Source organism: Enoplosus armatus, chromosome 20, assembly GCF_043641665.1.
Source record: "Enoplosus armatus isolate fEnoArm2 chromosome 20, fEnoArm2.hap1, whole genome shotgun sequence".
In the NCBI taxonomy this organism is placed as follows: Eukaryota; Metazoa; Chordata; class Actinopteri; order Centrarchiformes; family Enoplosidae; genus Enoplosus; species Enoplosus armatus.
Genome location: NC_092199.1, coordinates 11,787,755 through 11,810,427, shown reverse-complemented (window position 1 = coordinate 11,810,427; position 22,673 = coordinate 11,787,755). Strand labels below are relative to the sequence as shown.

Here is a 22,673-nt window from a genome sequence, read left to right as displayed (position 1 = left end):
AAGTAGTCAAGTGATAAGTGCAATCCCACCCCTCTTCCCCCCTTCACACACAGACACTCCATTTTATAAAACTCTCATACATAAGCAAGTTAAGCATCACATTGTTTTCCACTATCAATAGTACAGCAGATGCCCCAACAATCAATAGCAAACCATACTCTTACATATATCCAGTAGTTATGTACAACAGAACTGGTGCAACATTAAACACATTAAAAATTATTAGATATAGAAACTGTAACAATAATAAAATACAGCAGATACTTAATTCATATTGGGAAATATATATTATTCATACTGTGTATTGCTGTCTGTTTTGGCATTTTGGAGGATCAATAAAAATGCTGTCATGTATCCCTCTCACAGCTTATTTGACACATCTCCAACTTGGACAGATTATACATCTACGTACTTTTTAAAGAAACCTTACACAGGATTGATTCAGTACAACCTTTTTTTTTTATTAATTAAAAAAAAATCAAAACAAAAATATGACAACTGATCAGAGGCATGGAAGCAGCAGGTCCAGGTTTAGTATTGACCTTGACAGATTTTTTCCATTTCCTATAAGAGTCCTCAGCTGATTCTGGCACGGCCGAAGCAATCTGACCAAAAACCAAGGTCGGTAAAGAGAAATGAAACTCCTGATTCTTGATATTCAAATCTTTTTGGAATCTTTTGCCTCAAACAGCTTCATACGCTCCTGTACAGTTAGTCCCTCTTTCAGGCTCTGTTAAAGATAAGAAAAATAAACACAGTTATTGTTCATAGATGATAAGGGAGCATGAAAAAAATACAGAAAACAAAAACACACAAAATCTTCACAAAACAGTCATGTTTTATGTTAACCAGCTGTCAGCCCCAGACATTTTTCTGCTCTGGACGACATACTTAATCTACAGGAAAAGGTGGTTATGATGGAATATGGTCATGCCACACAAGAGTACCTACTGGTGAACAAATTCAAACACTCACAAACAGACAAAAGCCAACAATCACAGAAAGGGTTTTTACATTAACAGAGAAAAATAATGTTGGAACAAAAGACAAATGTTCTCATTCCTCTATATAATGAGAAAGTTCATTATTCCACCGATGAGCAACGCTGATATTCACAAACTACTACTGCAGACCCAAACAACTTACAGTTCTGCCTGTCAGCTTTCTGTAAATTTGAGGGGCAATACACGAGTGACATCCTTGAATATTAAATATCACTAAGCTAAAACACTGTATCATTAGGTTTGGGGTTTTTAAAGAAACAGCAAGCCTGGCTCCGTCCGAGGAAAACAAAATCCACCTTCCAGCACCTCTAAACCTCACTAATTAACACGTTATACAAACAAATAAGATCTAACATCTTAATTAGTGAGTTTTAGAGGAGATGGTGGACAGATGTTTTTTTACCTAGCCTGGCTATGGCCGTTTCCCCCGTTTCCAGTCTTTATGCTAAGCTAAACAGTTAGCTTTATATCAAAACGTACAGACGTGAGAGCAGTATCGATTCTCTCTCAAAACTCTGCTAAAATGCAAATAAGAGTATTTCCCAAAATATCAAACTACTCTTTTAAGCTTACGGCACGGGAGAAGGAATGCTAATGCTCTTGCCTGTGATATTTTACTGAGGGGTGGACACTACAATCAGCTTTGCTGGTGCAGGTTGGGGCAAAAAGGAAGGGTTGTGGGGAGGGGAGATCATGCGAGGGTGGTAAGGGCATGCTTTGCTCTACATCATGCTATACCTACAGCACATCTTGGGGCGGGGGTTGGGGGGGAATCACCCCACAATGGGAGTGTCAGCTATCCCATGAGACCTGTTCAGTGACAGACTGATGGACAAAACAGACAGATGACAATCTTACAGGACAAGAGACTTTCAGTAGAGACGTCCTGACCGACCAACTATGGAACACATTTCTACAGTACGTGGTGGCTGCAACAATTAACAGTGACAAAAAGCTTGAACTTCACACCACACAGCAAACTGAAATGGTAGCTTTAGAGTGCATGGATTTGACGATTTCCATGTGTGTGTTTGACTTTGAGACAAAATGCCTGTAATTAGGGAAGGAATAACAACTTGACACTCACCTTTGACCTTACGCCTCTTGATTGCTTGGATTGCCTTTTCAAGAAATCTGGATTACTTTTTGATTTCATGATATCTAAAAACACAATGAAGGTATGCCATCATTATCATCGTTATCATCATTAACCTCAAGTAGCATAATGAGATCGCAAGTGTAATGGCCAAACCCTCAAACTGATACATATCCAAAGAAACCCTAGTTATGCTTCTTAACCTTTAAAAGGTATACCTCAGGGCTCTCTAAATGTATTCTAAATATGTTTTTCTAATGTTTTCCTCAAAAAAGTATAAAAAGGGTTACCTTTTTTATGCTGGATGCAGTAATGTTTTCCTGTTTGGGCTCATGACGGCCCTGTTGTATCACTGTTATTATACATAATGATTACAAAGAAAAGTAAGGACTGATGAGGGAACCTCACATAGTTACCTACATCGACCTTGCTACTATAAATGTGCAAGTAGTTTCCCTGGTCAAATGTCCAACTTGGTAAGTCTGAAGATCTCACAAACACTTTCTGAAAAGCCATGGCCTTCAGCTGTTGTGGCTGTGGCTGGAGAAAAGGAAAGGGGAGCCACAACGTCCAAAAGCTGATGGATCCCCTCAAAGTTTTTGGTTTGTTCAGAAACAGAACTGCTTCAACTGAGGATCTCCCACAAAAATACTGGAGATGCCACATCTGTTGATTCACACTCGACCGGAAAACAGTGGAGGAGTGTGCGTAGGGCAAGCAAGTGACTGTGATTAGTGATTACTGTGCTAACTAATTTGGGTTTGGTAGATGCTAGAAGTTACAGTGAGAAGTTATAGTAGCCTGTGTGAAAGATAAATGATTGTAAAAAAAATCATAAATGGCAAAAATGTATTTTTCTGTGTGTTTGTTATTGCTCATAATACGTTCGGAAAGTTCATAAGAAATAGGATTTTAATATATGGCTTCATCTGCGTTACAGTGCATCCGGAAAGTATTCACAGCGCTTCACTTTTTCCACATTTTGTTATGTTGCAGCCTTATACCAAAATGGATTAAATTCATTTTTTCCCTCAAAATTCTACACACAACACCCCATAATGACAACGTGAAAAAAGGTTTTTTGAGATTTTTGCAAATTTATTAAAAATAAAAAACCTGAGAAATCACATGTACATAAGTATTCACAGCCTTTGCTCAATACTTTGTTGATGCACCTTTGGCAGCAATTACAGCCTCAAGTCTTTTTGAATATGATGCCACAAGCTTGGCACACCTATCTTTGGGCAGTTTCACCCATTCCTCTTTGCAGCACCTCTCAAGCTCCATCAGGTTGGATGGGAAGCGTCGGTGCACAGCCATTTTCAGATCTCTCCAGAGATGTTCAATCGGATTCAAGTCTGGGCTCTGGCTGGGCCACTCAAGGACATTCACAGAGTTGTCCTGAAGCCACTCCTTTGATATCTTGGCTGTGTGCTTAGGGTCGTTGTCCTGCTGAAAGATAAACCGTCGCCCCAGTCTGAGGTCAAGAGCGCTCTGGAGCAGGTTTTCATCCAGGATGTCTCTGTACTTTGCTGCATTCATCTTTCCCTCTATCCTGACTAGTCTCCCAGTTCCTGCCGCTGAAAAACATCCCCACAGCATGATGCTGCCACCACCATGCTTCACTGTAGGGATGGTATTGGCCTGGTGATGAGCGGTGCCTGGTTTCCTCCAAACGTGACGCCTGGCATTCACACCAAAGAGTTCAATCTTTGTCTCATCAGACCAGAGAATTTTGTTTCTCATGGTCTGAGAGTCCTTCAGGTGCCTTTTGGCAAACTCCAGGCGGGCTGCTATGTGCCTTTTACTAAGGAGTGGCTTCCGTCTGGCCACTCTACCATACAGGCCTGATTGGTGGATTGCTGCAGAGATGGTTGTCCTTCTGGAAGGTTCTCCTCTCTCCACAGAGGAACTCTGGAGCTCTGACAGAGTGACCATCGGGTTCTTGGTCACCTCCCTGACTAAGGCCCTTCTCCCCCGATTACTCAGTTTAGATGGCCGGCCAGCTCTAGGAAGAGTCCTGGTGGTTCCGAACTTCTTCCACTTACGGATGATGGAGGCCACTGTGCTCATTGGGACCTTCAAAGCAGCAGAAATTTTTCTGTAACCTTCCCCAGATTTGTGCCTCGAGACAATCCTGTCTCGGAGGTCTACAGACAATTCCTTTGACTTCATGCTTGGTTTGTGCTCTGACATGCACTGTCAACTGTGGGACCTTATATAGACAGGTGTGTGCCTTTCCAAATCATGTCCAATCAACTGAATTTACCACAGGTGGACTCCAATTAAGCTGCAGAAACATCTCAAGGATGATCAGTGGAAACAGGATGCACCTGAGCTCAATTTTGAGCTTCATGGCAAAGGCTGTGAATACTTATGTACATGTGATTTCTTCGTTTTTTATTTTTAATAAATTTGCAAAAATTTCAAAAAAACTTTTTTCACATTGTCATTATGGGGTGTTGTGTGTAGAATTTTGAGGAAAAAAATTAATTTAATCCATTTTGGAATAAGGGTGTAACATAACAAAATGTGGAAAAAGTGAAGCACCGTGAATACTTTCCGGATGCACTGTATATAAGAGCTGGGTCACTAAAGACCTGAGGTATGTAGGAATGTTTGCAGAAACACTCATGCATTTAATGGTTAACTGAAACGGAGTTGCAACAGAATGGTTGTAGCTTTTAAGTAACATTACAAAAAAATAAAAAACTTCACAATGACAATCATCATAACTTCTGTCATCCAAATTTGTGCTTCTATCAGGGTTACATGGAGCACAAACAGGGCCAACCTGTAACAATATACCATTTTAAATTTACACTTTAAAAAGGTGTTTAAAAATCCTAAGAAATTTCCCAATCTAAACAACAATGACAAAACTGGTTGTCATAACAGTATATGACTCCAGATTGGCTTCAATACTTTGGAAAAACTTTGAAGATGCAAATAAATTTTGGGTTAATTCAATGAGGGGTAAAAAAAGAATTAAATTGAATTAAATTAAATTAAATTAAAATGTTCTATTTACCGTATCCAGATGTGACTGTTCCATCGACAGTCCTCTCGCCTAAAGCTTCTGTGGCAATGAGTAGTTTCTCCTTCAGTTTGCTGATATCGCAGTCTGCCTTTGCTTTCACAATGCTGAGCTCTGTATAGATGTCCTTATATTTGTCTGTGGCATATTTCTTGTCCTGTTGAGTTTTTCAAATTTTGTTATACGATATGAAGAAATAAAGCAATAAATTGTTCGCAGTACATGAAGATTGGTTTTGCTTACCCTTAGAGCAGATTGCAGTTCATCTTTCAAAGAGTGGATTTCCTGTTTAAGATACTGGATCTCTGACTCCTTAATTCGTAGCAACACCTACAAGATGGAGAGAAACACTCGTAAGATTAAAGAGCAAATCCTTAGTGTGTGTGTGTGTGTGTGTGTGTGTGTGTCTGTGTGTGTGTGTGTGTGTGTGTGTGCGCGCGCTCGCATAGTGTTCATACATACCTCCAGTTCATACACATCTTTACCCTGGGTAAGTGGCGACAGCGCTGTTTCACCACTGAAACAGGAGCGCATCCGAGTGATCTCTGCAGTCAGTCGGTTATTTAATTCCTGTTGGACAGCATAAAGTTCATAATGTTTTAACCTGTGGACAGAAATGTTTTTGCATGTGCATGTGCATTTATATGCATTCAAACCTGGTTGTGAGTGTTTAGCTCCTGGTTCTCTCTCTGACACTGCCTGAGGGCCTGCCTCTCAGCCTCTAGTGCCTGGGCCAGGTGAGCGTTCTCCAGACATTTCTGAGAGTACTGCTCTGACAACACCTCCAGTTCTCTGTGGATGGACTGCAGCTCCTCCCTGGACAGTCAGACCATCACAATATCAACTGGAATTCTCATCTGATGTTTACCAAATGCATTGCTGTTTTTCCCAGCCTAGTGAGTGCATCCTTTTCCAAAAATCCATTTACAAAGTTGCTCCAGTTTATCATACATACAAGCTTTGTGGCGGGATAAGCTCACTAGATTAAGTACTTACAGTTGTCCTTACTGCAACAGAGACTACATGGATTCTTTGGCAATCCGCCTAAGCCATAATATTAAGTGACAAACATTTTCTCTATATCAAAGAAAAAGTCAAATTAACATGTAAGCTCTTTTCCAAGTGCTTCCCATTCGTAAAGTTTAATAACTTTCGCATTCTTGTCAAAAAACATACTCGTATTGTAAGCGAAGTTCATCAATGTCAGAGTTCAGTCCACTCAGTTGGGAGCGGTGGGTCTTCTCCATTTCCTCCTTGTGTGCATTCTTCATAGCTTCAATAGCTACATTAAAGACAGATCACACATATTTAATTACTGTATGTCGGTCTTGTTTAACCAACTATGGGTGGTAATATAGTTAATTTCTCTACCAGCAATTGTGGCAGCAGTCTCTTCGGCCAACAGTCTCTCTCGTTCTTCCATTAGTTTGGATATCTCCCTCTGATGCTGCCTCTGGAGGTCTTGTATTACCTTGTGGTGTGTTTCTTCCATTGCTGCAAAGCCACGTTCACACGTGGCCTATGGGGAAAAAAGGGTCAACAATCTGTCATCATGAAATTAAATATTTTTATTTGTGACTATAGATTCAGTGCAGTATCTATTAATAGTTCACTAGGCTACATCATGGTGTGTCATGCAAAATCAGTGATAGAACCATGCAAGCTTTTTATGAGCTAAAGCCCAGCTACGTTAGTAAGACAGCGAGTTAAAGCAGTGAAATTCTGTTACAGCGAAGCAGCATTTTTGTCATTAATAGACTGCACTTCCTTTTATTATTGAATGTGGGAAATGGTATGTCTATTGATGCCCAAATGAAGAAGCAATGTTGGAGGCAAGTGGGACATTTTACACTTTTTATGGTCAGGATGTCAGGATACTTACTTAGGTGGCCTGCAATGGATTACTTTTCTTCATTATATAAAACTACCAGGGATGTCCCAACCTGTATATGTTATGCTGATGTTTAATAGTTATGGAAATTGATATATTTCACAAGAAGATTTTACCCATTATTGGCTCTAGATGGAAAGTCGGGATCACCAAAGGCAATCCATCCAGGAGTTGCTGAGATATTTCAGTCATGACCAAAGTGGTGAACCAACTGACTGACCTTGCCATCCCTTGAACTATGACGCAAGCGTGGCTAAAAATAAAGTTTGTATGAGAAGACACTACATGTTAAATGACTCATACTGTGGGACAAAAAAAAGAAAAAAAGACAAAAAGATTGGGACATCCCTCAAAGCTACAATTACAATTCTAATATATTTTGCAAGCAAACTGAGATTATCTAGGTTGTTTCATAAATCTACAAATAATGTCACACCATTTCCCAACTCCAAATCCTCTGTGCATATTAGTAGATTGATGAACAAAATCAACAGGTTATTAAGCTATTTTACTATCTATCTACTATTCTTTCACTTATTAAAAAATCCACTAAGGTAAAATGAAAGAGCAAAAACCTTAAGACTTTCAAAGTCTCTCTGGTATTTCTCTCTCAGGCTGGCCACATCTCCTTCTAGGTGCTTGTTCTCCAATTCGTCCCTCATGGTGTTCATCTGAGTCTCCAGCTCCTGGATCCTATCCTTCAGAACCACCATGGAGTCCACCTCCGACATGTTCTGTGCTTCCTCCCCCTTCCCCTGCTCCTCCTCTTCCATTGGTGTAGTGGTCTCATCACAAGGAGGTGAGTGGAAAACATCAGGACCTTTTTTGTCCAGTTGGTACTCTTGAACACGTTTAATGCTTTCCATATACTGGGAATGTAACTTTTCAATCTCCTCTTTGTGGATATGCTGGAGCTCACAGATCCTCTGTTCAAACTGTTCCTCCAGTTTCCTCACATGACTCTCATGCCGCTCCTCCATGGTGTCCATGTCCACCATCAGAACCTCTAGTTTTCGCTGACTGTCAGCTGTTGTCTCCATGAGGGCCAGCTCTATTGAGGCACGACCTTTCTCTGCTTGGCTTAGCTCTTGTTTGTGTCTCTGCTTTAGCTCTTCAGTCTCCTTCTGGAAATGCTCCTCCAGGAGAGCCAGTTGCTCCTGCTGCTGGGAGAGCTGGTTCACACGTTTGCTGATCTCACTCTTTAGTGTTTGGTTCTCCTTCCGAATAGTGGCCACGGTTTGTGTGAAGTTCAGGCGCTCCTCCTGTAAGGATGCTTCATATTTCTCTTGGATCACGTTGACATTGCGGGCATGCTGCTGGACAAGAGCATCCATGTTTTGACCTGTCTGTTTACCCCAGCCCATGTCTTGTTCATGCATGGCCCGTAACCTGCATGCCACATAAGCCACTTGAGCCTGGATTAGGGCTTCGCGCATACAAAGAGAGGTACTTGTGAAATTATGTGAAGTTTGGTGCCCTAGAAGAGCATGGATCATTTTAGCTAGTCCAGGATGGTTTCCACCACTTTCTATCTCTTGAGCATACTTGTGGAGGATTGCTGCTTGTCTTTGAAGCTCATTAGCCAGATTGTCATGTGCATTTTGTAGTGATTCAAGAGAGTCGACACCACAAGAGGGCATTTCTCCAGCCAAGTGTCTGTCTACGATTTCCTCAGCCAAGCCTCTAGCCTCTTCCATTTCAATTTGCTCCATGTAGGGAGCGAGTTCAGGGGGGCGAATGTCAGCTAACTTTTGTTTACTAAACCCAAAGCTATTTTTGACTTCTTTTATTACATTTTTCAAATCTGGCCTTTTGGAGGCTTCAATAATTGCTTTCAGAGCCATTTCCCTTTGATTTAGGTTACTACGGGCTTCAGTCAACTCCCTTTTCAGAATTTTGAATTTCTCTTCATAGCAATGTTTAAGGTTTTGAATAGAGTAGGCTAGTTCTGCTTTAATGAAGGTGTTAAAGATAACAGTGGCATCAACATCTACATCAGCTGAAACACTATCCTCTTTGGATTTAGCAACTTCTGTCTCAGCTTTCTCCAATTCTTTCCAGAATGCACTCTCTAACATCAACTTCCTGGTCAAGACATCAGCATAAACTACGGCCAAGCAATCTTTGTCAGTCCTTTTAATGTTCTCTATGTCTTCCCATATCTCTGCAAGAGCTTGTAAGAGGTCAGACTTTGACGTCTGTATTAACAAAGCCATCTTGTTCAAAACTACTGCCTCAAAAGACAGAGTTTTGGCAAAGAGGTGCAAAGCTTCTTTATCTAGAGTCTCTGGGGTTTGATTTTGATGGTCAACTGGTGATTGCTCTTCCAACGTCTTCTGTCCTTGTTGAATGTACAGTGATGCATTGAACAGATCGTTCTCTATCTCTGACAATGAGTGCAGCTGTGAATCAGTAGTATCATGAGAGCCACTGAGAATAGCCCTGACTTTCTCTCGACTATTTTCAACACACACAAGGGCCTTGCCATAATGCTTATTGGCAGCGGTACTCTGTATCCCACTTCCAAAACTAAACTCTTTATCAGGGTTAGGCTTAGTTTCTGTCAACTTTAGATCAATCTTGGACATGGCTTCTGTATGGATGCTTCGTTGGTCTTCTAGATTCTGTGTGAGGTTTCTTAGTTTATCCTCAGTGGCCAGCAGTTTAGTCTCTAGGGCATGTATGATAGAGATAAACTTCTCTGGGTCACTACTGTGAGGGAATGTGATATCAGAGGAGGGGTTTCCTTCACTTAGATAGATGTCTTCATTTACATCCTGGTTAACTTTTTGTCTTGTGTCTGCAAAGGTACTGCTCACATGGCTAGTGTCTAGGCCTTCTAGATTTATATATTTTTGGCACTGAATACTGGAAAAACGTATCCTTGGTCTCTTAGCTAGAGACTCCTTATCATCTTGGGAGTTCTCTGTCTTGGATGTATTGTCAAAGGGAAGTGGGAGCTCTACGTTTAGTGATAAGGAGGCCGATGTTTTAAGCCTTCCCTTCTTGCTCTGTTCTGGAATTTGCTGCCTTTCCATACGTAGGTCAGCATAGCCCAGCTGCAGGGCATTGAGATGCTGCTCTAGCTCTGCTATGCGGTCCTCTGCAACCACAAGTTTGGCTTGCAGATCCTTTTCAGCACTACAGGGCTCAACTTTATCTAAGAGGCTTTGACTCATTTGACAAAGAAGCTCTTCCTTAGCTTGCAACTTCTGTTCGGTTTCCTCCAAGCTGTTGCCAAGTGCAGTCATTTTAACAAGGGCCTCTTTCAAGTCCTCTTCCTTGCGTTCCACCAGCCTCTCATACATCTCCTTAGTCTGCCGGATCTCTTCCTCCTTTTCTCTAAGGAACTGGCTCATTTTCTGAAATTCCTGCGTAGCCCTCTCATACGAGTGCTCCAGGGTGTAGTAATCGGCCTCCTCCGTTTCCAGACGATTGCGGAGCTTAGTCACCTCACGGTCTGCTTCTGCAATCTGGTTAAGAAGTTCCTGACAGCGGCAAGTGAGATGGCCTTTCTCTTCTTCTAACCTACGCACACTCTCTCTCAGCGACTCAACCATGTCAGTCTTCTGGGCCAGCTCCTCTTGCAACTTCAGCATTTCCTCCCTGCTTTCTTTTCCACCTGAGGCCTGCCTTCCCCTTAACAGGGCCTCCACCTGCTGCTCAGCCTCCAGCAGTCTGTTCTCCATCTCTTTCTGTGCAGTTTCAGCCTCAGCTAATCTTCTACACAGAGTCTGTCTTTCCCTCTCATGACTCTCTTGCATGCTATGCTGCTCCTTTCTCAGGCGCTCCTCCTTCAGTGCCTGACCTTCTTCAGTAGCACTTAGCCGAGCAGTCACCTCTTGCAGCCTCTCCTGCAGCCTCTGTATCTCTCTCATGTGGTCTCGTTGCAGGGCCTGCTGGCGCTCCAGGTGCCTAAGGGCCTGGTTCCTCTCTAGGAGGCTGGCCTCTACTTCACGGAGTCTATCTTCACTGTCCTTTAGCTGGGCTCGTAGGGTGGTCTCACTACGGCTATATTCCTGGTCTTGTTCCTTTGAACGCTCCTGCTCTAGCTTGAGCTCATTGCGCATTCTGGCCACAGCCTGTTCACTAGCCAAGATTTCAGCCATTGCAGATGCTAGTTTAGCCTGCAGAGCCTGAATGTCAGCCTCATGGCGGTCCACAGCATCCTGGGCTTCTGTGTAGCTTCTCTTTAGTGTCCGAATGTGCTGCTGTGCAAGGTCCTGCTTGCGCTTTTGGGCCTCCAACTCTCCCTGCAAATCTTGATTAAGTGAGTGCAAACGTTGCCATGGCACTCTGCGCGGTGAAGAGGAAGGGGGTGTTGCACTCTTGAAAAAGATTGATGAGACAGTTTCATTAATGACATCACTTTACTTCCCCTACCCTCTACGGAGAACCACATCTCGTGGGTTACGAGGAAAACAAGTTTTCTCCTTTCTTGATATCAATCTTGCTTTTGATAAGCGTTATTTCCAAGCTTCCACTGTGCTTTTTCCAGAGATGACTTGGAAATTGAAAGGTTTAAATAACCCCCCCCCCCCCCCCAAAAAAAAAAAAAAAACAAGAAAAAAATGATGATTTAAAAATAAAAACTAGACCAACTAATGAAGTAAATGTGATGTAATACAGCACAGCATGACATTCTGACACCGATAGGTTCACTGTATAACTTAAAACTGAAAATGTAAAAAAAAAAGCAATTTGTTTAAGTACGCAATTCTGAAACACCAAAAAGCATGCAGAAATCAAGCTTGGAAAGGACACAAAGACAAAGCACAAATGAACAGAGAGAAAAAGCACAGCGCAATGCTTCTTGATCAAGTTTCTTACCTTAAGCATATCAGATCAAGTCAATTATTTTCCCAGGAGATGTGTAACTCCGTAAAAACAGTTAGTGAAAACTCATGCTAAGAACACCACAACCATGCGTATCAGTTTCAGAGAATAAGCACCCACACCTGTTAGTAGAATTTCATACAAGTTACAGTAGACACACTGATCATAAATCTGACCCATCATGAGTCATTAAACTGTATAACAAAAATACAATTTACACAGTACTGTGCTACAGTTGATAACAATTACTGCACCACGTTTGAAAAGTATATTATGAACACTGTCTTTCAAACCTTAATACCATTCTAAACATTCTAATGCTCAAGATGTCTTGAAAATTCATGTTGCAATGCTATTTGTACGTAGTGTAAAATTTAAAACACATACTAATCCTTCATGATGGATGGTGAGTGTAGTACCTGCAATACATAGCCCTCTCTGGCACTTTGTTCTCTCCCTAGTGCATCTTCCAACTGCTCTTTTAAAACATTGTTTTGCTTCTGTAGTCGGTCCAGCTCCATCTGCTTCTGTCCCAACTGAACAAAGAAAGAAAGAGAGGAAATAATGAATGAATGAATGGCACAAGGTGATCTGACACCATAAATGTGTATTTACCACACTGAAGAAACATACCTCTTTGTCTAGCAGCGCAGCAAGCTCATGGGCAGGCAATCTGTCAGAGTTACCGGAGTTTCCTAAAGCTGTGTTGATGGGAACTTGCTTCTCTTCTCTTAACGGTGTTGTCTCTACCTGATGCCATCGGTGCTCAATCTCTTCTTGAACATCTGAGGTTCTGTTGTCCTTCTTATCTCCACTAGCTGGCTGCATGGCTGCAGGGTGGTCTACTTCCATCCTTCCTTGCTCTTGGCATTCAGGTACCGGTGGCTGTACCGGTGGTGCAGTGTTTAGCGTGGAAGTCATGGTAACAGTGACAGTATTTGGCATGTGGGTTGCACCAGTTGTGCTATGTGGAGGGATACCCCTTCGAACATTCTCCTTTTCTGCTTCTTCTGTCATAGAAGGTGGGTGAGCACCTGACACAGATGAGGTTTGGAGGGAGGAGGTAGAGACAGGAGAGGATGCTAATGAGGAAGGGGACGAGGAGGGAGAGCAATATGAGGAAGTCGTGGAGAATGATGAGCTGAGGTCAACTGTGTCTGCTCGTTCCTTCACAGGCTTTTCAGACTGTTCCATTTTGAACTCAGACCAGTCAAAAGTCTTGGAGCGACCCTCTCGTCTGCGCTCACGAACTCTGCTTTTACGGGGCTCAGAGGGAGGGGCATTGTTGCCAGCTGGCTGTCTGTGGACATCAGACTTGGGGGCCTCAGGTCTGGGGCTTGGCTCAGGGGTGGCCTGTGTACACGGCTCCAGCATCACTTGGGTTTTTACCTTCTCCTCAGGGAGGGATCTGAATGAACAAAATCACAAAGAATAAAAAAGATACATAAGATGGTTTTAACAGAACAAGATGATGGATTTTTACATTTACATCAGCTCAAGCTACAATACTATTACATAGAGCTTTGCCAGACAAACAACAATGCATACATTTCTGGCAGAGCAGCATCATTTAATTGTGCACTAAAAGCATGACAAAAATGATTAAGATCAAAATGCTTATGAGGCACACTGCATTAGGCTGAAAGCAGCTTTGGGGTTCACATTCATGATTTGAGGTAAACCTGATGGCAGATGGCTGCCTTTAACTGCTATGTTAATGAAATTTGTATAGTAGCTTAATGTGTTTGGAGTAAATTGCACACTTGTTTGTTATTGGTAAAAGATTGGCACTTGTACTGTTAAGGGGTAGAGCATCTTTTAAAAGGTGACCTGATGGGATAATCTATTTTCACCACGTTGCGTGGAGGTGTCAGGAAGTGTGAGTAAGGGAAAAATGAGAAGGGACAGAGCTCAAGAATGAGAATGAGGTGTCTGTGAGGCGTCTATGCAGAAATACCAAAAATATCACACATTCTGCCCTTGGAGAGAGCTGCCTTAGAGACACACTGGCATGGTGACAGGTTTGTGAAATGCGGGTCAGAGTGTGCATACAGTATCACATGTGATGAGCCATCTGAAAGGCATTACTCAGCTTTTAAAGACACAAAAATAAATGTTTAGGTAGTTAAAAAATCCTCAGGGGAACTGTTCCAGAAGAAAATGTACATTTCTATCCTCCGCTCTTCTCTCTATTCACTTTTTCCGTCTGTGCTTCAGTTGCGATTTTGTTGTTGTTCTGTGACCATTTCCAAAAGTTATTGAGTGGACAGTCACATTAAATCATTAAAATCAGTCTGTTGATCAACAGCAGGCTGGGTAGATTATTCTAATATGTTGATGTGATTGCAGTGTGTGTCTCTACAGTGGCACAACTGACAGGGAGACATTACTCAACAATCACATGACATAGGGTGGGACGACAAACACGCTGGGGCTGACATTGCTGAGCAATAACATCACTGTTCGAGGAGGGGGAGATATTCAACACACAAGCACTCCAACCTGGGCTTCAGAACGGATAGTTTCAGAGAGATGTTTTTCCTGGAAGCAGGTTGAAAATACCGGTTGAGAGAGGAAGAGAAAGAAGGAAAGAGAGAGTGAGGAGGAGAGAGGGATTTAGATAAAAAAAAAATAAGTGAGAAAAGCAGTTGTTATATCTGCCAGTGGTTAAAGCGTTAATCCTCTTTGGGTATTACCGGGTGACATCGGGTGCAATAGTGGGTCGGACATTCTTCATAATGGCCTGAATCCAGTTGCGACGGATTCCAGAGGTCATGGCTGACAGGGTGCACGCTCCCTCTTTACACTGAAAGCAGACAGGCATTTCATTTCAATGACTGACAGGGATGAGACAACATGTTGATTTAAATACCTTTTTGACACACATGTTTTTGTACAAGCCTCAAATAAACTAAGCACATGTTTTTGTATAAGCCTCAAATAGTCTAAGCACATGGTTTTGTACAAGCCTCAAATAAAATTAAGATATGCAGCAGTGGAATTGCCTAGACAATGAAAGGCTTTTTCTGTTTCAGTGGACACTCTTTTTTTCACATTCACTGCATTAGATTGTACATTTCAAGCAAAAACTTCTACTAAGTTACAATCTGCATTCTCTCTTCTCACTTCAGTCAGGTCACCCCACTCAGACTGCTGTTTTATCAGCAGTAGAATAAAGGTTGAAAAAACAGTGAAATGAGGCAAAATATTGGCCTCTCCTTTGCTTTACTCTGTCTGCTGTTAAACTACACTGAGCTCAGGTTTTGAAAGCTTGCTTACAAGCACCACACGACACAGAGCCGAGGAGAAGTGTATGTACTTTTAGGCTGTCACTACACCCACAATTTTAACACCACCTAAACTAGTGACACAAGGAACAGAGGATGTTTCTGTTTAATCAAATCTGCATACCACTCTTTTTCTTCTCTGATTGCTGCACCCTCATTTACCACGAAGTAATAGCAAAATGCAGCGTTCAACAGAGGCAACCATTTAATCAAATCGAAGGTTAAACCATTTATTTTATGTGGAAAACACTGTGTTGCTCTTGTTGTCCTGGAGATCCAGTGCATTAGACCCTTCGGGGCTGCTGCTTTGTCACAAATTTAGGCAGTTTAGAATAGGTGTGAAACTGGTGCTTTCAGGGGTTTACACACAACTGTTCAGCTGAACTCCAGATAAACTTGACGTTTACTCAACAAATTGTAAAATATAAAATGGTTTCAGTTTTACTATTGACTCTTTTCATTAATCTATTACATTGAACAAGCCACTTTAATCATTTACGTGCAACTGTCAGTTTGGGGATTTTTACAAATACCATTTGTTAATAACCTCTGGCTTTAAAAATGAGTTGAGGCAGATGTAACACTTTTACATATATAATTACACAATATTATGTTTAGTTGACACCTGTCTTCTTAATACCCTAGATTGTGAAAGATATCATTTTTTACAAAATTATTCTGAGATTCTACATTCAATAACCTTGTAACTCAGCTTCCCTGTGTACAATACATTTAACTTAAACCGTATATACAGTGACCTCTAGTGGAAGTTAAGTGATTTCTACAAGCAAGACCACAGTCATTCATCAAAGCTTCCAGACATCAGGGTTTTAACTTGTGTTCAACTCTACAGCTGCAATGACAGAACAGCAGTCACTTCCAGTCTGACCATGGAGCAGAGAGAGCAGACACAAATACTAGAGTTATTAATTTCTCGACACCAAACCCATGTTGTTCTCAGCCAAAGAGACAACGATCCCCTTAACTTCTCTATTTCTGACTTCCTCCAGAAAATAGCTGGGGGAGCTGCTTCAAGCAAATGTAAACAAAAGAAATGACCTTGTAGCTGCCGTTCTCCTCATATAGGATTAGTATGGCAAGTTTAAGTCTATATGTAGCAGGAACAAAACCCCACTGACATCAAATGGATAATGAATGCATTGCATTGCAACTATAAGCGTCCAGTAAGTATTTTGCCAGCAACAAGTGCTAAAAATGTTTAATGGTCAAAGGATTATATGACGAAAGTATTCTGTCATAGGGTTTGCTGTAGAATCCATAGAGCTCCACAACTGTTGTGCAATTATGGTTCAGAGTAAAACTACCATAAACATAAATGTTTTTAAAACGTGAGAGTTGAGCAGTGTCTATAAGGACGGGGCTTTTGAATGCAAGAGGTTAGGTAAACATACTGTGCAGGATGAGGGGCACACAGGTTCAGAGAGACAAGCAGGGCTGGCAACGGCTGTAGCAGATTTAGACCACTATGATGTCAGCTTCTCATGGAGAGATGACAAGTCAAGTGACATTCGTCATGACAGACAAAGACTCGTTTCAGAGAGAGAAATGGCAAAACCTGATACCTAAAGTTGCACCACATGGTGTCTAAGGCTGTTTATAGACTGGCAGGAGACAGCAGAGCTTAAGTGTGTAGACAATGAGTTTCATCTTTACTCGTGATTAATGACATGAAGAATCAACACTCACCAGGATTTGGAAGCCGTAATTCCTCTGGACCGGGAACTCTTTGACATCATAACATGTGGAAAGGTCAATCTCACCATCCAGTTCTGAAGCCTAAGGAAAAAAAGTAAAACAACAACAACAACAATCTTTATTAATTGCCTATTTAATTCAAATTAACTGTGAAACACCACACAATCTCTTGAAGACAGGTTTTACCTCCTCGGCTATTGAGTCCTTGTAGTACCGCAAACTCTGATCTGTCAGGACAAACCAGTGTTTCTTCCACTAAGGAAAAAAAAGACAACATTAATTGGATTTCAAAGTCCTTTATGAGTATAATATGATCTTATTCAGTAGGGGAGAGAAGCAGATGGTCATGTAATTAACAAATTACCATTCCATCTTCGTATAGCTTTGTCATCCATCCTTTTTTGAAGTTCAGCAGATCTGGCTGCAATTAAGACAGATCAGAGTGATGTGATAAGTTCAATTACACATTAACTATATTGATAAAAATAAGGCAAAAACAAATAAAATGATATTTTGTCCAAACATTTTGTACTACGTTGTCATTGAGTGAGTATTCATCATTGATGTAATCAGAATATATAACTGACATCTCCCTAAACACTATTGCATTTATGTGCATTTGTTTACATTTAGGTCACTACCTCAGCTCAAGAAGTATAAGTGCAGATACGTGGCTCCAGCTAACGAGACCGACTGGCGGGAGCTGGACTTTCCCTGTGAAACACAAACTGCTGCACATTGAAACTAAGCTCAAGTCTGTTTATAGACTCTAAAGTAAATCATTCGTCCATAACCTGGCTTCTGCTCTCTCAACAATACCTTGTTTTTGTTGAGCTTCATCAGGTGTGGTGTCACTGCCTGGCAGAGAGTCATTCTGATGGCTAACTGCCCTCACTTCATATGTTGACAATCCGTTTCTTTCCGTCTGTCCCAGGGACATACACACGACTGCTTCTGTGCTGGCTATTTATAATCATCAGTAGCAGTGGCGGCTGTGGTGTGCACATGAATGTGTGTGTGTGAGTTTGAGTGGGTGGGGGTTCTGGCAGCTGTAGCTCGGCCAGAGAGACCAACCACACTGGCTGGATCACCCCTGCAACACTCTCTGAACAGACCTCAGATCAGTAGCAGTTTGCCAGACTGGTAGGAGTCAGACTTCAGGAAGATAGCAGTGCAACCTTAACCAGCTTGAGGGCTACTTTAATCTCACTTGTGAAAATGCAAGAAAACAAGAGTGATGTAATATTGTATATGCAGTTGCATGTGGAAGTTAAATAACAATAACTTATGCACGCTGATTTTATGGCTGACCAGTGCATACTGTCATTCTCCTCAGCAGCACATTACAAAAAGGTTACACATGGATGCCTGAACATGCATTTATATCATAAAGCAATCTAGATGACTAACAGGCTTAGATTACAGTGTCTACAGTGTCTTAAACTATGCTTACACACTCACAATAATATAATAATTAGTCTCCCGAGTCATATTTTTTTCTTTGCAGTGCTTGTTTTTGGTTATGCACCAAACTACCAAGGTATGTGAAAACCTACTTGGCAATAAACCAGTTTCTGCCTTTGCCATGTTATAATGTATTTTTTTTGTTATATGCCAAATATGTCAAAAATGCATATTTTAATTCTCATCATGTCAAAAATATTGGGTATTTAGGTGGTGCAGAGGGAGAAAAAACACACAAAAAACAAAGCACTGCACTGGGCAATGGCTTAAATCTCTGCTGCAGTGCTTCTGGATGCTCTATTGAACACAATTGGCAGTTTTCAAGGGTGGGATGGTGGTGAGGGATCACATTCTTTACTCTGCAATCTCAATATTGAATCACAAAGCCATTTTATGGGGCCTTGAAGTGATTTTGTAGTCCACTGGTTCTGGCCCCTATACACCTCAGAAGTACTGCAGAAGTACTCACAGTCATCGAGGACTCAGTGACTCTGCGGTCCAGTGACTTGGCTCTTCTTAAATTAGCAAAAGTGGAGCTGGACACATCAGGGACTGAACGGTCCTTTCCTGAATCCAGTGACATCTCCTATACATATAAAATGAGTATTATAAATTAGTAAGGCGATCTCCTCATATAGTACATATGCAAGTCAGTCAATTCTTATTTTACAGTTTTAGATTGAGCTGTTCAGGATTAACAATGAAAGTAACATACATGTTTGTTAGCCAGATAGCGTCTCTCACTGCGGCCCTGTCTCTGGACTAGCGTGGTGTTAGTGGAGGGCTCATTGGAGCTGCTTGTGTCCATGCGCTCTACATGTGGACCCTCCTCGAATCGGCCAATTATTTGAGAACGCCTAAGAGACACAAAAAGACCATTCTTTTTAAAGACGTACTTAACGCACATCACATACAGTATTTCAACCAACATCAGTGTCTGACTGATAAGTTAAATATCTCAATTATTCTTTAAAAATTTAAATTTTCATAACACTAAAAACACAACAGTAAAATAAACTGGTTGTTCTTAAAAAACATAACATAAAGATGCAGCACATCATCCTCAAATGGTGGCAGAGTTAGCATAAAAACAAGACCAAAGCATGATATGAAAGCAAATTTGAGCGAAAAACAATTTCCATAATGGATACAAGTAGTTTCAGTTTATTGTGTGCAGAATGCAATGCTGCCATTACTGCACAACATTTACATACAATATGTAGGAGGTAGGACATCATTCCAGGCTACGAGCAAAACAATGTGCCACACAAAGTAGAAGTAATATACCCAAAGAGAACAATCCAAAGATACATCTAAGATTAAAGTGTTATATGATGAGAGATTAAACTTCAGAAGAAAAGGAAAATGACTAGGATGGTGGATTAAACAAATTGCAGAAGTAGCAGCAATGGCAACACAGTCAGCATTACCTTAAGACACTGCACTTGTTAGTGTGTGTGCGTGTCTGCATGAGAAAGGAGGCGACCCACCACCAGTACGTTTGAGTATGCACAGTATATACAGTAAATCCAGTATTTATGAAACAGTGTATGTGAATGCTCCCAGGCAGCGCAGAGATGAAATGATAGAAAGCAGGAATCAGCGGTGACCAGCAGGGAACAGCATTGGGACAGGGGTGGAAGGGTTGGTTGAGCATTAGGTCTGAGAAGCTCTGTTCAGAAGCCCCTGGAAAAGATCGAAACAACAAAACAAACTAGCAAAGTAGCAAGAGCAAGAGGTAGAGATCACAGAAAAGAAAGTAACACATGCATTTAAATCCCCCCAATCATTAATGGAAAACCACTGGCGAACTAGTCGGTAGGAGAGCCTCAAAGACAGCAGCCACAGGGTGGTGCTAAAAAACATGCTGTATGCTTTAAGCAATGCATGAGCCTCACATAATAGATTACTTGGCATGCTATTGATATGTTTTAAAGCTATGCCAAGGGCTAACAACCAGTGGCTCATTAATGATTATTTATCATGTTTGGCTGCCATTATCATCACAAATGAATCTGCATGTACGTTTCTGCTACATGATATGTGTTCAGCATTTATTTGATCTATCAGAAAGCTGGTGCAAGAAACTTAAAATGTCTCTCAAGAATCTTTTTTGCAGTGTGCCGTGCATGACACCATAACCTCTCACCTGCGCTCCTCCCCAAACAGCCGCGCCACCTCCTCTCTGCCAGGACTCCGTGTCCGTGCCCTCAGCTCTTGCCGCTTTTTCTCTGAGCGGAAGGCTTCGCGGTAATTCAGTCTGCGAGCCCGTGGCACATCAGACAGCGCTGCGTACTCCCTGCCGGACCGGCCCACTCTGCCTCCTCCGCCACTGACACTACCAGTGCTTCCTCCACCACCACTGTGTCCCTCCCAGGTGGGTGTAGTCCCGCTGGGTTCAGAGTCCAGCGAGCTCTGGGAGGAGCTGATGGTGGAGTAGCTGGGGGAAACAAGCGCACCTGGAGAGGGAAGGGGATCTTGGGAGGGTTGATAAGGGGAAATTTGGGGATCTGACTCAGAGTTGTACCTGGGACTGAGAGCTCCTAAAGAGGAGGAGGATGCCGAAGAGGACAGGGGCAGATGCTGGGGTGGTTGAAGTGGCTGAGAGTGCTGTGCAGACTGTGGAGAAGGCTCTGACTTGGTCTTCTCCAGGGAGAAGTAACCACTCTCCACCCGTACCTTGCGTCCAGTACTCATGGTGCCGCCATCTGAAACAAGGACACAGTGCCACTGATATGAAACACCCAAAACTGTCTGTATATAGTGCTAAATATGTGAACATGCATTACAGTTGTATTGTATTGTTGTATACTACAAAACAGCGACTTGTCAAAATAGTATAATAATAATAATAATAATAATAGCCAAGTGACTGCAAAAGCCTAAGGTTAACTAAAAGTGAGAGCTGTCACATGACAATACCTTTTTGTTAGCTGTGACTAGAAAACTTTCCAAAAGTGACCCAGTTTTTCTTTTCTAACAGTGAAACAACAGCTGAAGCATATGTACAGGGTGTTAAGGAATTTGCATGCCGACATCTTGGTCCTCACCGTCTTGAGTAGTGATACTGGACTCTGGTTGGCTCTGGCCCAGCTGGCTGAGACAGGAGGCACTGCGGCTGCAGGGGATGGTGGCCCTGCTCCAGCGGCTCTCCTCCTGCCACAGAGTGGCACGGCTCATCGGGACACGCTCAGCGCTGGCAATGCTGCTAGGCAGGCAGGGGATGCTTCCTCCGCTGCTGCTGCTGGTCACTGTCACCTTGGCAGGGCCAGGCTCCTGGATGGGAGTTTGGGTCGGGAGGAGTGGATGGGAAGAGGAGAGGACATAATGGGAGGTAAGGTCACAGAGAGACTACAAAAAGGAGTGCGAGAAGGAAAGAGATTAAAGGATATTTAAATTCAGAAAAGTAAACATGAAGTTGTTTCCCGTCTGTCTGATGTTGGGATATTTAGTGAAAAAAAGTTTCTGCACAGCACAGTAATCTCCTAATGATCAGCGTGTTCAGTGGCACATGATTTCACACCATAATAAAATGACTAATTCTAGACAGGAGGAGGATGCGTGGAAAGGAGAAAGAGATTGACAGCTTGACAAAGAACAAAGAGTTCATTCATGGTGAGCACACCTGTATTACTGAGGGATACAGAGAACAAACAAAAATCCTGCAGAGGTGGAATTAATTTGAATAGACTTTCTAGAATAGAAATCATAAAATCATCTTCATCTGATTTGAGCACACAAAATTAAACACAGTTTAAAAACAGTTTTCAAAGGTAAATGTCACTAGTACATATTGGAATCAGCAGACACAAGATCATTTGAGTTCAAAAGAAGAGAAAGCAAGATTTCCAAAGCAAAGCGACCCCCAAACATCACCTTTCCAGCCAGCCTACTTTAATCACTCTTTCAGTATCAGAGAGAGAAGCAAAAAATCACGTCCTTTTTATGCACCCTTCACCTGAATCGATTGGGATTATAATAGATATAATTTATTATTAGGGCCGGGATTTCAAAGCCAGAGGGTGAAGCAGGATAAAAAGTTTGGCCAAGCTGAACTCACTGGGTGTCCATTCATGTCTTCAGTGGAAAAACACTGGCTTGGAGTTACTCCACCCTGCCAATCACAAAAAGCCTTTGATGTTAACGTTTGCTATGTAGTGCTGATTATAATCAATACAAGTAAAACCCCAAAATCTGTCTCAGTGATTTCATAGTTTCTGTATTATTTTAACTATGATGTTTAGTTTAGTTCTCATTTAGGCCAAATTCATGCAAATCTATGAAATAAAGCACTATTTCAAGATGTTAAGCGTTTTGTTGCTTAATAGCCAACACAAGAATC

The 22,673-nt window shown here is 41.8% G+C and overlaps 1 protein-coding gene across 1 annotated transcript in view; it reads right to left on the bottom strand.

Annotated features, from left to right (window-relative positions):
• Nucleotides 1–26: 26 nt before the first annotated feature.
• The window catches only part of LOC139303641 (myosin phosphatase Rho-interacting protein), a 48,501-nt gene continuing 25,854 nt past the window's right edge, over nucleotides 27–22,673 (bottom strand). Inside the window, exons 6-26 of the mRNA XM_070927482.1 lie at nucleotides 21,382–21,607; nucleotides 20,859–21,039; nucleotides 20,481–20,771; nucleotides 19,047–19,188; nucleotides 18,801–18,914; nucleotides 17,232–17,288; nucleotides 17,054–17,122; nucleotides 16,859–16,948; nucleotides 14,561–14,670; nucleotides 12,498–13,272; nucleotides 12,284–12,400; nucleotides 10,069–11,356; nucleotides 7,604–8,454; nucleotides 6,509–6,656; nucleotides 6,314–6,419; nucleotides 5,794–5,953; nucleotides 5,600–5,707; nucleotides 5,381–5,467; nucleotides 5,132–5,294; nucleotides 2,092–2,165; nucleotides 27–730 (exon numbers count right to left, since the gene is read on the bottom strand). Of these exons, the coding sequence (XP_070783583.1) occupies nucleotides 659–730; nucleotides 2,092–2,165; nucleotides 5,132–5,294; nucleotides 5,381–5,467; nucleotides 5,600–5,707; nucleotides 5,794–5,953; nucleotides 6,314–6,419; nucleotides 6,509–6,656; nucleotides 7,604–8,454; nucleotides 10,069–11,356; nucleotides 12,284–12,400; nucleotides 12,498–13,272; nucleotides 14,561–14,670; nucleotides 16,859–16,948; nucleotides 17,054–17,122; nucleotides 17,232–17,288; nucleotides 18,801–18,914; nucleotides 19,047–19,188; nucleotides 20,481–20,771; nucleotides 20,859–21,039; nucleotides 21,382–21,607 (5,229 nt within the window). The 3' untranslated portion in view covers nucleotides 27–658. The remainder of the gene's footprint in view (nucleotides 731–2,091; nucleotides 2,166–5,131; nucleotides 5,295–5,380; nucleotides 5,468–5,599; nucleotides 5,708–5,793; nucleotides 5,954–6,313; nucleotides 6,420–6,508; nucleotides 6,657–7,603; nucleotides 8,455–10,068; nucleotides 11,357–12,283; nucleotides 12,401–12,497; nucleotides 13,273–14,560; nucleotides 14,671–16,858; nucleotides 16,949–17,053; nucleotides 17,123–17,231; nucleotides 17,289–18,800; nucleotides 18,915–19,046; nucleotides 19,189–20,480; nucleotides 20,772–20,858; nucleotides 21,040–21,381; nucleotides 21,608–22,673) is intronic.